The sequence below is a fragment of the Ammospiza nelsoni genome, chromosome 27, assembly GCF_027579445.1.
Source record: "Ammospiza nelsoni isolate bAmmNel1 chromosome 27, bAmmNel1.pri, whole genome shotgun sequence".
Taxonomy (NCBI): domain Eukaryota; kingdom Metazoa; phylum Chordata; class Aves; order Passeriformes; family Passerellidae; genus Ammospiza; species Ammospiza nelsoni.
This window is the reverse complement of record NC_080659.1, coordinates 4856445-4874240: the sequence shown is the minus strand read 5'-3', so window position 1 is coordinate 4874240 and position 17796 is coordinate 4856445. Positions and strand designations below refer to the sequence as shown.

At 46.6% G+C, this 17796-nt stretch overlaps 1 protein-coding gene across 1 annotated transcript; it reads left to right on the top strand.

Annotated features, from left to right (window-relative positions):
* Positions 1-10842: 10842 nt before the first annotated feature.
* Positions 10843-13347, top strand: KLF2 (KLF transcription factor 2). The gene is made up of 3 exons (XM_059489858.1): positions 10843-10928; positions 11037-11928; positions 12473-13347. Exons 1-3 carry the CDS (start codon positions 10854-10856, stop codon positions 12646-12648), a joined length of 1143 nt encoding a protein of 380 aa, XP_059345841.1. The 5' UTR covers positions 10843-10853; the 3' UTR covers positions 12649-13347.
* The last annotated feature ends 4449 nt before the right edge of the window (positions 13348-17796 follow it).

Below are 17796 nucleotides of genomic sequence, written 5' to 3'. Positions count from 1 at the left end.
TGGCTGTGAAGGCTTCAGACTTTGACTTTTGTCATCCCACACCTCAATATTATATATTAAGAGAAGCAAAACCCCTCTGACATGACAATTGGCATGAGCTGTCCTCATAGCAACCACATGCTTTGGCACCCAGTGCATCTCTTGCTGTGACATGGAATCCTGCATTGCACCTGATTTTTGGCCATGAGTTTGGGTTTTCAGGTGTAAGCAAAATGAGGTGTTATTATTGCCACCTAATCAAGGCAAAAGCAGTTTCACTTTCTTTGAAGCTTTTTATCTCCCTACAACTGGATTTGAATCTCTGACTTCACCACCACAACCCCAGAGCCATAACCACAAGGCCACATGGTTGCAGAGCTGTTTTTGGAGGTGGCAGTGATGTGAGTTATTTTAGAAGCTGCTAGCTGTAAATTTCAGTTATATTTGAAGGAGGGTAAGTGAGCTTTGAAAATCCTTGGTGAGTCTGTCCCTCAGTGACTAGTAGGCAATTACTGAGGCTGCTGGCAAGAGGGGCAATGGAAGGGTCATCCTGCAGCTTCTACCAGAAACCACTGAGTACAAACAAACAGCAATTGTGAACAACAGTTAAACTAATTGTCCTTGCTGGTATTACTGTCCCAAGATGGGCTGTGACGCAGAAAGTCAATCTGCACAAAGTCACTTTTTCATTATACTGAGCTCCAAATAGCATCAAAACAAGTCGTTTTTAGACCTCTGGGCTGTGCCTGATAAACGCAGCCCAACCACCTTGGTTCTTTTTTAAAAGATTTCACCCTGACCCTTCAGTTCATGAGGCATTCTTGCACTACTGGCTTCCTGCCTGAAAATAAACGTGAATCTGCTATTCCATAAACTACAAGGGCAAACGCTGGGAGCTGTGACTGGAACCATTTCACATTTGCAAAATAAGGATCACATTGCCAAAATGATACGCAGGATTTAAAAGCCTCACTTGCCAAGATCCATTCAAAAGAGCAGCCTTGGCACAGCCAAAACTTCATTGTTGGGTATGATGTGAGATAAAAGCCCCAAAAAGCAAAAACTGAGCTGCACAACGAGTTATTAAAAGCTAAAAAAAAATGTCGAAATCAATTCTTTCACACGTAGGAGCTGTTTACACTTTTCTGTTCTCACAAGAGTAATTTTCAACTGCACAAGTCAGCCACATCTGTGTGAAATGCAGATAAATCAGGCAGTAGAGTGATTTCAATCAGAACAAGGGTCATAGCAGAGATGGTGGCTTGGAGATGGTGGGAGCTACTTACTCAAGATCATGCTTGATACACTCAGCTCCCTGTTGAGTGTTTCCTTGTGTCTGGTAGAGCAGAGCACAGCTGTCTGAGCAGAGATATTCATGGTACAGATGAGCTTTGCCACTGGAGATGCTCTCACACAACAGCCAAGCTCCAAAGGAAAGGCAGAGGGCGAAAATGCTGCTGTCACACAAAGCCCACAGAGGTGGTCAGCCTCAAAAACAGTAAATAGGCATAATCCAGTGGTTCAGGGCACAACTGAGGGAGTGAAGGTAATCCTTTAAGGAAAAAATGGAAGAGAATTCCTTGGATTTGTAGGGCTGCAATAGAATTATCTACAGCTGCCTTTAGCGGGGTGAGAAGCGGCCTTATCATCCCAGGGAGGGACGGATTCTCCACCACTTTCTCCTTAATCTGGGGATGATTAAAATTGGGAGGAGAGAACAAAATCACCTTGCTGAGGTGTTTTTGACTGCCCAGAAAATGGGCAGGTGGGGGAAATCCTCCTGCTCCAGTGAACTTGCTCCCACCAAGCACTCTGAGGCAAACACTGGGACTACAAAGGACATGGAGAAGTTACTGATGGCTCCTGCTCATGCCCAGGGCAATAAATAACATTTAAGGTGATGCTGATGCAGAAATACTGGAAATACTCCTAGAAAATCAGTAAATCCCACCAGTCTAATGATCTGGATTTATAATGTATGATTCCAGGTCATTTTTACTCACAGATATAGGCAGTCACTTAACATTAAGATTTCTTAGGATGCTGCACAATGGCAATGCAGGAATAAAACAGCATTCTCAGCCATGAAATCACATCTATTTGGATACTTGAAAGCAATTTTGGAAGTAGGAGTCCCTCTGGAACTGAAGTGAAAACCCTGCAAGAAAAAATTCAATACAATTTAGGTTACACGTAAAAGGCATGTGGGAAGTCAGGATAAAGTGCAGCTGACCTCTCCTGTTGTCTCTCAGGAAATCAGAACTCAGTCGTGCCTGTTACAACTATTATTTAATAGCTGGGGAATGGCAGCATTTGGAGACTTGTGGACAGAGGTCTTTCAGTGAAGAACTCTCAACAGCCATTTTGTCCTGGTTTCCAGGAAGAAAAGGTTACTCCTGGAGCCTAAGAAAACTGTCACGAAATTCTCGAAGGAAAAAAGAAAACATCAAAATCCAAACAAACAAAGAAAACATTTCACTACAACCCATCTTTGGAAAAATATAAAAATATTTTTCCACCCAGAGAAATCACTATAAATAATGTTTGAACTATTAAAAGAGCGAATGCAGAAAAAGGGCTATTTACATAGGAGTGTTTTGTGCTGTTTCAGTCTAATTTGTCACTGATGTAGGAGCCTCATACGTTAGCTGGAGGAAATCCAGAGTTTTCAAAGGTTTTCTGTCAGAGCTTGAAAAGCTGCCAGTTTTTTTAATGGAGCCGAGCAGTCTCAGGCCTGTTGTTCTCAAAGATTTTGTGAGCCAGGACTGAATGTTAGCAGGAAACAGAGCCAAGTGGGCTTCCTGAGCGTCTGAGAGAGGAAACTCTGTAATAAGCATGGAGGCTGTGGTTAAAAATAACTCTGGTATATAAAGGCTGCAAGGATCCCCTCTCGCTCACACTCGCCGCTGCCTCTTGGCCGCCGCTTCCCGCTGACTCCATGTGAATGAGATGCTTTGCCATCCCCTCAGAGCAGGTGGTTTTCGAGCAGAAAAAGACAGAAAACAGCCCACAGAGAAGCTGAGCACAAGGCAGCTCTTATTGAGTTTCCAGCGAGCAGGATCCAGGGTTTTATTTCTAGAGTTTTGTCGGGCCGAGCCGAGCCGTGGGCCCGGCGCGTTTCGGTGTCTAACTTTAGGCCGAAGTAAAAGTTGTGCTGAAAAAAATAAAAACCCCCTGTTGGTTTTTTTTTTTTTTTTTTCCTGTGATGTGAAACCTGAAAAGGGGAACGAGGCGAATCGTGGAAGGTTCTTGAGCAATAGGTGAAAGGGCCCCCTTAAATTGTCACCATCAGGCCCAGTGTGGCTTGGACCACTTCTGCTGGAGAGGGTTCAGGCCCAGCCCGAGCCCAGCTGCAGGGGACGCGTGTGGCAACCACAAGAGGAGCATTGGCCACCCACCATCAATCAGAGCCCTGCAGTCCCCCCTCCTCGGCTTCCCAGCCTGCTGCTCCTCACCAAATCCATTTTGCATGGGGTTAGGCCCATCTTTTCTCTCAAAGAAGTGATTTTCCTTGCAAATGTGGGCTAAAGCCCACGCTGGTTATTTGGTAAATTAAGGCACCTTTTTGCCTGCTGTAACCTGACACTAACAGCCCCATGCAGTCCATGCTGAACACTTCTTTGTAGCTCACATTATGCTGTAATTGGCAAAACACATTCTTCCCAGGCTTGTGTTTTTATTACAAACATTTATTTGGCGCTTTATGTGGCAAATGAAAAGAGAATTTCACAACTCATTCTACAAAGTTGCATTGTATCAGGCTGTCCCTTGAAAAAGCATTTTATTGCTCAAGAGTAGCTGTAACCGTTCAAGGGGTTTCAACAGCGTTGTTCTCTTCAGCTACAATTGCTTTATATACTACAGCACCAAATATTAATAATTTTGATCAGTATTAACCCTGACAAGTGGTGCTGGATTCCAACATTCCTCACAGGCATCAGCCCAACAATTTGGAGTAAAAGTTCAGGTGTGTGGAACAAAATAAGCTGAAGTTTTGTTTCTGAATAGCATTTTTTATGAAACACAAAGCACTGTTCCTAAGCTCAGACATAGCCAGGAATTTAAATATATAAATATCCTAAAATGTTGGCATTAATAGCTCAAGAAAAAAAAAATTATCACAACAAAGGACACAAGCATCTGGAAAAAAAGTCTATCCCAAAATATCCCACTGAAGCTTCAAAGCTTAACCATAATTATATAAATAATTGTGATAATGGAAAAAAAAATTATATACCGTATTGAATATTTCAGTGATGTAAGTCTGCAAGGACTTGAGAGGCCAGGAAGACAAATGAAATCAGCTGCTCTGTATGTGCAGCCTGTCCTGCAGAGCTGCCTGTCTTCCTCTCACTGGCCAATTCATGCCTCTGATTCACACTTCCATGTATTCAAACAGGGAAAGTAATTCCAGGCAGCCAGCAATACCAATTAACAGCGTCATGGTTAATGAAATGCTCGCTCCAATATTTCCCATTACTTTACTCTGGGACTTATGACTAATAAATCATACAGGTGCAGTACAAAGATGGTGTTTTATAAAGGAGAACTAAACCCCACATGGTAATCAAGGCTTCGCAACCCACACCCTCCATGAGCTCCTACTTTGTGTATTTGGTGAATAAAGCTCCACTTATCAGATCCAACCATAACCTATGACCAATGTTTTACATGCCAACAAGGGAAACAACCCCAGAGCCCTCCTCACTCCTCAGTAATTCAGTAATTCTCTCATTTTTAAGCTTTTTCCAGTCTTGTGTCCCACTCCCCCAGTTAAAACATGTAAAATTCAAAGTGGCAAAAATCTCTGCTAAGAAGGGCACCTGCACCTGCGCTGACTCAGATTGCAACAGATCTCACAAACCAAAAAGAGGAAAAAAAGCAGCTGATTAGGGCTTTGATGTCCCCTCAGATTTTTTTTTCCTCCTGAATTTATTAAACCCCAAAGAGTTCTCACTTCTAAACCCAGTCAGCTTGGCACATCTGACAACTCTTGCTGTCCTAAGTGGACATGACAGATAAGACACCCTTTCCCTTTTCCTCCTGTCATCTCTAACAATTATAGAAATTTTCTATTAAAAACGGAGGCCAGGAACAACAACACAACCAGTATGAACACTCCTGTATTCCAGCATTAAATGAGTTTCATCCTCTTGGGTTTCTGATCTTGTAGAGCCCATTAAATATTTGTTAACCACCAGAGTGATTTTTCTGAATGAAATCACATAGGTACTTCTGCCCTGTGCTTCTGTTATTCCATGCCCCAATTGCCCATTTCTTCACCAAATATTTGCTTCTGTAATCTGAAGTATTTGGCAGCAACTGAAAACTACTTGTCATGATCAGTGACTGACATTTCAAGCGGTTTTGCTAATATGATTCAACATGCTTGCCAAGTTTTGGAAACTGTGGTATCAGTTCACAGTTCTGTAAAACAAAAAAAAAAAAAAAAAAAGAAAGTTTTTTCAAATGTGTTTTAATTGACAGCTGAAAGGGACATCTGCAGTACAACATATGGGCATTCAGCACACGTCAGTAAAAGCTGGCAGAAACACAGCTACATACCTAATCAAAGCTGATCATTGAAAAAGTGGCATATGTTATTTAGGTTTGAAGAGCCCCCAGATCAAAAATTACAAAAAATCATTTACAGCTGAACACTATCGTTCTTCACACAGCAAATTCAAGTAGCAATACATAACTACCTCAATTATATTCACTAAATAGCTGGATTTTTGCATGATTTATTCAACTGTGAACATATTTTCTTGCATATTTTTATTTATATAATTTGACTTACATATTGAAATGGAATTTAAGCTGGTTTCCCTCTGTATTGATGGGACTCTGCCTTGCTAAAGCAGGTTGGAAGCATCAGAGCTTGACTTTTGCTAATCTTTTGGGAGCTAAGTTAACAACGCTTTCACTAAGATTGCCATCACAAGGAATGGAAGGGATAGAACTGCCAATAATCACGTTGAAAAAGCAGAAGTGCTAAAAAATATTTCTGTTCTCTCTTTGGGAAAAAGCCAGATGCTGTATCGAGATCAGACAATAATGATGTTGAAATACTTTCCATTACAGTAACTAAGGAGGATGTTAAAACAACTGCTACTCATCTCAAACAGTATTAAGTTGCCAGGTCTGGGTAATTTAGAAGTGAGTGTTTCCAAAGAACCAACTAAGGACATCTCCAGATGGTTAATGTTTATTATCAATTCATTTCAGAGCAGTGGGGAAGCCCCAGGTGACTTGGAGAATGTTAATATTATGTCAATATTGCAACAGGGTAAACAGAATGACCTAGATATGCCTGTCAGTGTTACATAAACCTGGGCAGAGACAGGGAGGACTTGAGACATAAAAAGAATTCTAAATAAAGATGGTTTGGTTAATGACGTTTGTGATGGTGTTGTGAATAAGTACGTGCCTTGGTGCAGGGTGATTTTCACACTAAGAAATGACAAATTAACATGGTGTGCACATGCAAACTGGTCCAACCACAGGCCAGCACATCTGGAAATGGAATTTAGATTTTAATCAAGCAGGTTTATCGGTTCTTGATTTTTTTTTTATCATTACTTACCGTTCAATGTTGTTAACAATAACCTGGAAGAAAACAGAAATTGTTTCTGGTAAAGCCCTAGATTAAAAGGATCACAGAAGTGCAACCTAATTTGAAGAGCATGTCGTTGTTAAAGGATTATTTTAAGTGTCCAGGTAGACACAAACCCCACTCGTGGCAATACAGAGAAGCTGGAGGCCACAGCTCTAGGAATGGAACATGTCCTGCTTTTTGGCATGGACAAAAACAGGTTCCTACACAGGCCAACAGAGAATTGTTCAGAAAACCAGAATTGCTCTGCTCTCAGACATCTTCTTTGATGGCATTTTTCACAGCCTCTACCTTCCTGTGCTACCCCAAACCAGCTGCATTTCTCCCAGCGGTTCCAATTCTCTCTTGATGCTTCCTGACACCAGCAGTCCCACCAGGTCTCCCAGGGCTTTGCTCCGCTCTTCTCCCATATCCCAGGTGCTCTGCTTCCACATTGCCCACATAAATCCTGCCCAATATCCCATCCCTCTGACAGTGGGAGCCATCCCCTGTGCCCTGTCCCTCCATGGCACAGAGCTGGGGGAGAGGAGGCTTTGCCAAGCAGCGACTCAGCAGATCATGACAAAGGGCACGAGTCAAATCCTTAAAGAGAAGTGACTCATATTTGTCTGCTACTCCACTTTTGCAGTGCCCAAACCTCAAGAAAGACTGTGGAAATAGCTCAGAGGGGAATCACTAAGAAAAAAAAAGTATTAAAGGAAAATACTTTTTCCTAAAATACTTAAATGAGCCACTTCAGCTCATCAAAGAGATGTCTCACCTTCATCTGTCAGTCCCTGCATGGGAATCAGCTCCAGTCATGAAAGGTCTGGTCCAAAAGGCTCCTTTCTCCAATTAATTAATGATGTTACTTTATTCAGACAAAAGACCTACAGGATTAAATCACTCTCCCCAAATTAAGATGTGTGTGTCTCTGACAGATACCTGTATATTTCATTTTATGTGGTTGTTTACATCGTTTTATCAACTTCCTTGACAGCAGATTCTAAAATGTGCCTACTCAGAAACTGCAGTTTAAAATAGAAAAAAAAAAAAAAAAAAAAAAGTATACTCAACAGAACTGTGACAATTTGAGAGGCAGGCAAGGAAATCCTCTGCCTTATTTCAACATGAAGGGGTTCGTCACGGTGTTACCTGTGCTGTGTACTCTAGGTGCTAAGAGGTGTCATTTTCAGGTTCGTTTACCCTGGTATTACTATTTTTGCTAGTTTGCTGTGGGTGCAATCAGGACTTTCTGAGAACAATCCCTGAGAAAGGAGCTTTGTGTTTGTTTGAGTTCTGTAATGACTCAGAGCTGGGGCTGCCAGGTGAGTGGGTATTGCACCAACCCATCCAGCTCTTGCTTGGGTTCTTCTGTTAACATACAAAATCTCGATTGCAACTCCTCAAAAAGTTTCTCCTTGATCTAAAAGCAACAAGAGACAGCAGCAGCAACACCTAGGAAAATGAACTTTGCCATATAAAAAATGGCTGAGTCCGTGTTTACTTTGGCTGGAAGACAAATCACACATCATTTAGCTCTCCTCTACCCACAGAAGATTAACAAATACTTTCTAATCTCACATTCTTCACATTTATACACCAGTGGCATCACTCCTGGTCTATGCTAAGTGAGATCACTGCCAGGATCTTTGCGTTTAGGTATTTAAAATAAGAGTTGTGAGCAGCAAAAAGCCAGAAAATGTCAGCACAACTGTCACAGAGCGAGTGGAAGGTCATGGCAAAGTTGTTCTCAATTTGCGCAGAACCGGTGACTCACAAGGTAAATAAATTCTCACATTTGTCTCCCCAGGTTTAGTGCAGCTCTCAATTTTTAGCCTAACTGCTTTTCTTGAAAACAAAAAAGAAACTGAAGGCGGCGAATTTATTATTTTGTGTGCTTGGCTTTCATCCTCTCTGCCCACGAAACTTTTCCTTTACACAAAGAAAATGCAGAGTTTGGTGATGGAGCCACAAACAAAAGTCCTTGCAGTGTCTCCTGCAATCCAATTGGAGCTTCTCAGTGAAACCTACACGTCCAGTTGTATATCCTAGAAACAAAATATTTTGTTATAGCTGTTGCTGAAATCACAAGCACATGAACTGACACAGACATTCAGGGTGTGTTATCAGGGGAGTATTCACATTCATTCTGAATTCATCAGAGTATATTTTCTTGGCTGACTCACAGCCCCATATATACGTATCATTCACTTACGGACGTTTTATTAGAGGAAAAGAGTTTACATTGAAAGATTACACAAGTGTGACATTACAGAGCCATGAGTCACACATCTTTGTGTACAGCGTTACCATGCATTCAGTGTATTGATTCTGCTCCAGTCACAGAAGTTTGGCTGCTCCTTCTGGCCAACCTGTGAACTTTGAGAATGAAAGCTATAGAAAGTTAAACAAGAGATATTCCTGGTTTTAAAACACGTGTGGCTATTGAAACGATCATTTACTCACCCTAGCAACTGAGTTTTCCCGAGGTGGTTAAACACAGCCACAAGCCTGGGATGGGCTCTGGTGAACAGGCTCAAAGTGCTTGGGAGAACCAGAGCCCACCAAGGGCATTGATCCTTGCCCTAAACCTGAGAGCTGCTCTCCTGCACCCTCCTGGTTTCCAGCTCACTTAGAAACCCCTCTAAAAGTTTCCTTTGCAATATAGAGGGGCAAAGGAGAAAGCACAGCTTTCTTTGAACGGGCTCACAAAGAATCAGTCTATCCCTTGACAGATCATAGATTTCCCCTTTCAGATCTGTCACTTTTGCTCCTGGATGGTGGCCAAGCAGCCACGATCCTCAGAAACAGGAGTCTGGAGCACGTTATCAGAAGTTATAGGAGAATTGCTCCTTCAGAGTCAGCATCTGAGCTAGAGGCCAAGGTAAGGGAGAAGAACAATGTTCCCTTCTGAAAAATCAACCCCAAGACCATAAATTGCTTACAACCAGCAGAGATCACGGAAGCTAGGTGCATTCTTCCTCTCATAATGTCACATTGCAACACTGATTTTGGCAATCTTTGAGCAGCAAATGGAAATCCTGCTACACATATGGACTTCCATTAAATGTAAAACTCCAGCAAAGACCCTACAAGAGTGGCATCAAACACCTTTCTGTCAGCACCAAGGTGCATCAGGGACCTTTTAGGGTGACCAGTGCCAAGAGACCCCATCATCAGCTCAGTTTACTCATGGGAGCAGGACATGTCTCCCTCCCCCACTGTTCTCCTGACACCTTCCACTCTTCCCCCACCTTCTTTCTCTCATTCTGGCTGCACCACATGCCCCAGGGATGAGGCTGGGTTGTGGGACAGCTGCTCTGAGGTGTGGGGAGATCAAACCCCTAATTCTTGGTGTCATTCTCAGTGTCCCCAGGGCAAGGACCCCTGAGTGCTCCCTTCCCACAGCAGAGCCTTGTTGAAACCCGTAGCTATCAGTGTCCTCCCATGTCACAGATGCTCCCTCGCTGTTTCCAGGGCAGGGTCCCCTTATCCCACCAAGTCCCTCACGGTGTCTCTTAGCACAGCACAGGGTCCCTGCAGCAGAGATCCCTTGGCGTTCCCTAAGCTCACTTGTGGCAGAGACCCCTCAGTGTCCCCCTGCTCTAACCGGGGGTCGCGGCTCTCTGGCCCCTGTCCCACCCGGGGGTCGCGGCTCTCCAGCCTTGCCCTGCCCTGGGGTCGCCACTCTCCTGCCCTTGCCCTGCCCGGGGGTCGCGTCTCCCTAACCCTGTCCCATCTGAGGGTGGCCGCTCTCCATCCCCTGTCCCACCCGGGGGTCGCGGCTCTCTGGTCCCTGTCCCACCCGGGGGTCGCGGCTCCACAGTCCCTGTCCCACCCGGGGGTCGCGGCTCTCTGGTCCCTGTCCCACCCGGGGGTCGCGGCTCCACAGTCCCTGTCCCACCCGGGGGTCGCGGCTCTCTGGTCCCTGTCCCACCCGGGGGTCGCGGCTCTCTGGTCCCTGTCCCACCCGGGGGTCGCGTCTCCCCAGCCCCTGCCCTAACTGGGGGTCGCGGCTCCCGGGCCGCCCCAGCCCCGCAGCGAGGGGAGGGCTGCGCAGGGGGCCCGTCCCCGCTCCGCTCCGCCCCGCTCGGGCTGGGACCGCCGCCGCCGCCGCGTCCTTTTATACCGGGGCTAAATTTAGGCTGCGCCCGAGCCGCTGCCTCCCGCCCGCCCCGTCCGGGACGCGTTTCCTCCGCTCCTCGCAATTGGCCTGAGGCCGCCCGCGCCCGCGTTATAAGGTGCGGAGGGCGGCCGGCCGCGCTCGTCCCGCACCATGGCGCTGAGCGACACCGCCCTGCCCTCCTTCGCCACCTTCGCCAGCCCGTGCCGCGAGAAAGCCCTGCACGAAGTGAGTGTCCCCGGCGGCACCGACGGCCCCGCGCCCCGAGCCCGTCCCCGCCGCGTCCCCCCGGCCGAGCGGCGCCTCTAACCCTGTCCCTTTTCTCTCTCTCCCCAGAGGTGGAAGTGTGAGCAGGAGGCCAAGACCCCCGGCGGCACCTGGGGCGGCCTCTCGCCGCGCAAAGAGGATGAGGATCTCAACAACGTGCTGGATTTTATCCTTTCCATGGGCAGCGATGGCTACGGCCAGGGCGCTGCCGGCGGGGATTATCCCCCTGCCCAAGGCGACAGCGGTGGCTTTTACCAGACAAACCCGTCCCCGGGATGCTACGATGCCCTGGAGCAGGGCAGCCCCCCGCCCTACAACGCCGGCATCGTGCCGGAGATGATGCGCTCCGAGATGGACTCCAACTATTGCCCCCCTGGCAGCGTCCACGGCCGTTTCTTCGTGACACCCACCTTCGGGGGCCCGCAGTTCGTTGAGAACATTAAGCCCGAGCCCGACATGGACAATTATGGACCGGTGCTGGGTCTGGTGCCCCAGGCTTGCCCAAAGATCAAGCAGGAGGGCAACGCGACGTGCATGATGGCCTACGAGCAGCCCCGGGTGGCCAGCTCCCCGCAGATCCCCGGGGCAGAGACGCCCCCGCTGAGCCCCGACGATCTCATGGTGAACGAGTGCCACACGCAGATGATGTGCCCCTCGTCCGTGTCCTACCAGCAGAGCTACCACCCGGCCTCCGGCTTCCACCACCCGCAGACCCACCTGCAGTACCAGAACACCTCCCAGTTTGGCCTTTTCGAGGACAGCCTGCCCTTACAGCCCTCAGCTCCCCGGGGCATGCTGACCCCTCCTTCCTCCCCTCTGGAGCTGCTGGACTCCAAACCCAAGCGGGGTCGGCGGTCCTGGCCGAGGAAGAGGACGGCCACCCACACGTGCAGCTATGCCGGCTGTGGGAAGACCTACACCAAGAGCTCACACCTGAAGGCTCACCTCAGGACGCACACAGGTAATTATTGCTGATGGCCTTGGTGTGGAGATGTGCTGTGTGCCGCTTGGGATTGTAGTCTGTTAAAGTCACAGCTCTGTGACATCCAGGTGTTTACCTATGTAGCCAAAGCTTTTCTAAGGGCTTCTAAAGCCCTTTCTCCAAAGATTTTCACTGCAGCTATAGATGAAAATCTCTGGAGAAAAAGCTTTAGAGAGGGCTTTGGAGGAAGGGCTTTATGGTAAAGGAATTTCTAGTAACTGAGCTTACAAGCAGTTGGATCTTGGTAGCGAGTACAGGTATACAGAAAGGGCTTTGGAGGAAGGGCTTTATAGTAAAGGTATTTCTATTAATTGAGGTTAAAAGCAGTTGGATCTTGGTAGCGAGTATGGGGATACAGAAAGGGCTTTGGAGGAAGGGCTTTATGGTGAAGGAATTTCTAGTAACTGAGCTTACAAGCAGTTGGATCTTGGTAGCATGCACAGGGACCCGCCACAACAAACCCCGGCAGGCTGCCCGCTGTGTGATGCCACGCTGAGTCACGCTGTCCCGTCTCCCCAAACAGGTGAGAAGCCCTACCACTGCAACTGGGAAGGCTGCGGCTGGAAATTCGCGCGCTCGGACGAGCTCACCCGGCACTACCGCAAGCACACGGGCCACCGGCCCTTCCAGTGCCACCTGTGCGACAGGGCCTTCTCCCGCTCGGACCACCTGGCCCTGCACATGAAGCGGCACATGTAGCCCACCCTGGCGCCAGCGGGACCGTGTTGAACTGCTCAGGTGCACGAGGGTGAGGAATCTGTAGCTGGTACTACACAGGGAAGGCACCGCCCGACGCGCCGGGACGGACGCGGAGGATCCCACGCGAGGATGCTCGGCCGTGCCCCAGGCAGGGACCTGCCCGTCCCGGTCAGCAAGGAGGACAGGGGTTAATTTATGCAGCTTCTGTGAAGGGTAAACTCCCTAAGACTCCGTACAGATTGTATAGAAGAAGCTGTAAATATGTTTTTTATTCCCCCCCCCCCGATTCTAACTGCCCGTTCCTAAGCTTTACAAGACAATGTTTGTATGGAAACTGCCTGAAGTTGACCCTAGAAGAGATAAAATGAATGTTTCTGTAGCTAACGATGTTAGTTTAGATCTCAGTTGAAGGCATGGCTAAGAGAACACTCCTCTTGTTAGACTGTTTGGTTCACAGGTGCAATAGTATTCTTGTTTGCCATGATCTACACTAGAAGTACAGGGCTTGATGTCTTGTAAGAAAATAACCTATTTACTGTAATTTTTTTATATATTGTAAATAATTTTATACAATGAGAAATATTGTATATGTAAATAGAAGACAAATGGGTATTTTGCCTATTTTCTGTTTTTATAAAAACGTAATTTTTCAATGGTTGAAAACATTTCATCTTTTTAATAAAATAAGTTTTTAATTGCTGTGATTTTTATTCTCCTTTGAGATATCCCTGTTACCTTTTTTCCTGATAGCTGGACCAGCAACCACCTGATTGTGTTTCAAATTATCAACAACTGTAACAAGACACTTTAAAAAATCTGAGCCATGGATTTGTTTGAAATAGATAACAGAGTAAGTAAGGTATTCTCACTGGTAAAGAAGACATAGTACAGTGCTTTATCAAAAAATAAAATAGGAAAGTAGATCATACTCAAAATACACTTCCTAAAAATGGTTAAGTAAGCAACACTGTAATTTCAGTCTCATTTCTAGTTTATGCTAGACTATTTTAATAGCATTCTTAATGTTTTCCAGATGCAGTTCTAGTTTTGCCAGCAGTGTGTGGGTTTTTACTATAAATTTAAACACTGCATTTTTGTAATTATGGGGGCTTATTTTAAGGCATTCTTGTACATAAATTATCCTTGTTCTCAAGAACTCAGTGCAGAATACCAATGGAACAGTAGTGGAATTCAAGCATGAATTCACAACACAGGTTAAAATACCTTCATAACTCATTCCCCAAAACTTAAGTTCACTTAATAATTTGTAGTGCCACCTAGATTTCTGGAGTTGAGACAGTTATTAACAATTTGGGGGGGAAATCAGCCAGGAATTGAGATTCTGAAAACTAATTGCAAGCAAACTGGATTCTGCAGCAGCTATAGCAGTAAAAACTGCTAAAAAAGTCAAATTGAGCCCCTAAAAAATTATTCAGAGCTGTAAATGAGCTCAGAAGGCCAGACAGTAAATCCAAGCAGTTGTTCTGACACTCTGATGGGCAACCTCTGTCTTTACAGCTCCTGTGTTGTGGTGAGTTCTGATGCTTGTGCATCACTGCTAATCAAATATGCAGATTCAGCTTAATATTGCTGCATTTTCCCCTTAAAATATGGATACTTGCAGCTTGGTTTTAATCAAGATTGTGACTTTTTTTCTGACTTTATGTGCTAGAATACACAAGAATGAAAGCAACAGGAATGCATTTAGTGTAACTACAAATATAGCTGTTCTTCTGTGAAAGCAGAGGCTGAAGCTGCTCATGTGGAACAGATGTATTTTGGGCTTCTAATCATTGGCATGGAAGAACGAGTTCCACATTTCACTTTTGTAGTTCTTTCAGAGTGAAATAGAAGGGAGCTCTAGTGTTTCTTCATCAAAAACAAAACTCATTTATTTGCTAGAAAAAAAAAAATTGCACAATCTAATTCCAGAAAGTGAGGATGACTTAAAGATGTTCTAAACTTGGCACATGCATTGTTGCAACAGTTCTAGGTATTTCCTTCTCTTTCCCCATAGCTGAATATTTTCATATTTCATATTTCAGCATGTCCTTTGGTGTTTATAACTTTAGGAAGACAATTTTAAAAATTCTTACCCTCATCTCTTCATGCTCACCTGTCTTTCCCTTGCTCCTTCTGAAGGAGTGGAAATGGTTGTAGTCATGTAGTTTTCAGCATTCCCAGTTTTTGTTATAACAGTGCAAGCTTAAACAATTCCCCTTTTTTTCTGATGCAATTTAAAAGGCAAAGAGCCCCATATCTGCCTTGGGAAGGGCCCAGCCAGAGCTTTCCAGTGATGGAGGAGATCTTGAAGCATCACAACATCACAGCACAGTTATCTGGCTCTGCTGGTCCCCAGCCCTCTCCTGACCTCTGGCTGGTCTGATCAGTTTTCTTCCCTTCCAAATCCTCAGCCTGGAGAAAAGAAGGCTCCAAAGAGAGCTCAAAGCCCCTTCCAGTGCCCAAAGGGGCTCCAAGAGAGCTGGAGAGGGACTTCAGACAAGGATTTAAGTGACAGGACACAGGGAATGTCTTCACATGGCCGGAGAGCAGGGTTAGGTGGGACATGGGGAAAAAATTCTTCCCTGTGAGGGTGGTGAGGGACTGGAATAGAATTCCCAGGGAAATTGTCACTGCTCCATCCCTGGAAATGTTCAAAGCCAGCTTGGACAGGGTTTGGAGCATCCTGATCCAGTGAGGGGTGTCCCTGCCCACGGCAGGGGTGGAACAGGATGGACTTGGAGCTCCCTTCCAACCCAAACCACTCTGGGGCTCTGTGATTGCAGAGCAGCTGCAGCTGTGAGTGGCACGAAGGCATTGTGTGCTGCTTTGTGCAGAAATTAAATCACCAACCCTTAAAAACCCCTCATGTGGCTGCTCTGCAGCACCCTGCACATTGTGTGCTTCTCCTCCTCCAGTGCCTCAGCATGGGAGCACCTAAATCTGCCTTTGCTGCAGGTGAGAGTCTGGCTGGGAGGGTTTTCACCTCTGCTGCCTCTGCCCCTGCTCACTAAAACCTCTTCAGATAAGACAGTTGATATCTGCTATCAGGCAGATATTTGTGTCACCAATAGTGCTCAGACCCTGATGAGAAGGGATGCTCTCTGAGTGTTCAGATTAGTGACTCAACTGAAAATAGAGCACAGGAATCCTCATACATAAATATAAAAGATCTCATATAAAAAGATATCAAGTCAGTCCTCTGAACGTTGGAAGGGATGGGGGGACAGAGCACTAATAAAAGTTCACAAGAAACTTTCTTGTCATTGTTTAAGGGAGGGCATTTGTGATAACAGCTGTGTGGTCTTTACAGGAAACTGCCTGTTCTTGAATCTTGAGATCATCTTGTAGTAGAGAAAAAGAGATGCTGATCTCATTCTTCTCACATCTATTATGAGTAATTTGCAACTCTTTTTTTTTTTTTCCTTTCTTTAATTGTTTTAAATGAGTACATCCAAAGATATGCTGTAATTCCAGTGATCTAGCCAGCCTCCCCTAGTCAGCAGGAAACCACTAATGCTCCACATCTTCTAATAATTGACCATCAGGTTGTCATCTCTTAAGTAATTTTCTTCTAATTAACCATCTGCCTCCCAGGGAGCACCCAGTGACCACAACCTGCAGCTATTGTGGATTTGATTTTAACATATCATGGAAAGGAAACAACTACAGAAGTTGTAGTTGTAGTTAAACCTAATGGAAGGAAATATAGAGTCCATTGAAAACAAGATTTTCACACATATTAATATAAGATACCACAGCTATGGGCTCCCTGTTGTTTTAAGATGGATTGTGAGGTGAGTTAGAGCAGGTTAAGTGCAGAAATGGGAAAATCCTGCGCAATGATCCCAGTGAAAAGGGAGGTAAATATTGCCAAACTCAGGAACCATCCAGAGCAGTCACTGCTCAAAGTCAGATCATTCCATGTGGAGTTTCAGAGCATTGTTTCACCCTGCTAAAAATGGTTTTTCCTCACCCACTGACTTGAGAAGAGTCAGTAAAACTCCTCTGAGATGGGACCTCACTGTCAGAACAGTGTAATTCTGAAACAGCCCAGAGCAGGGCCACGTCCAGCTGCTGCAGGGCCGCGTGGCTCGGTCCCCTTTTGGGTCTTGAAGGTGACACAGCGCCCTGTGTCCATCCAGCACCATCCCATCACCAATCCAGCACCAATCCAGCACTGATCCAGCACTGGTAACACAGACCAGCACCACCCCAGCACCATCCCAGCACCCTGTGCATATCCAGCCCCACCCCAGCACCATCCCAGCACCAATCCAGCACTGGTGAAACAGCCCAGGACCAGCCCAGCACCACCCCAGCACTGTGTGCTCACCCAGCACCATCCCAGCACCAATCCAGAACCAATCCAGCACTGGTGACACAGCCCAGCACCACACCAGCACCATCCCAACAGATTGTGCATACCCAGCACCATCCCAGCACCATCCCAGCACCATCCCAGCACCACACCAGCATCACCCCAGCACCCTGTGCATAGCCAGCACCATCCCAGCACCAATCCAGAATCAATCCAGCACTGGTGACACAGCCCAGAACCACACCAGCACCACACCAGCATCAATCCAGCACCCTGTGCATACCCAGCACCATCCCAGCACCACACCAGCATCACCCCAGCAGATTGTGCATACTCAGCACCATCCCAGCACCATCCCAGCACCCTGTGCATACCCAGGGACACCCCAGCACCATCCCAGAACCACACCAGCAGTCCCCCAGCACCCTGTGCATGCCCAGGGGCACCCCAGCACCCTGTGCATGCCCAGGGGCACCCCAGCACCCTGTGCAACAGCCCAGCAGCAGCACCCCAGCACTTTGTGCATACCCAGGGACACCCCAGCACCCTTTGAAAGAGCCCAGCAGCAGCAGCCCAGCACTCTGTGCATACCCACCACCACCAGCTCAGCAGATTTTGCATATCCAGCAGCCCCCCAGCACCCTGTGCATGCCCAGGGACACCCCAGCACCCTGTGGAACAGCCCAGCAGCAGCACCCCAGCACCCTGTGCATGCCCAACACCACCAGCTCAGCAGATTTTGCATATCCAGCAGCCCCCCAGCACCCTGTGCATGCCCAGGGACACCCCAGCACCCTGTGGAACAGCCCAGCAGCAGCACCCCAGCA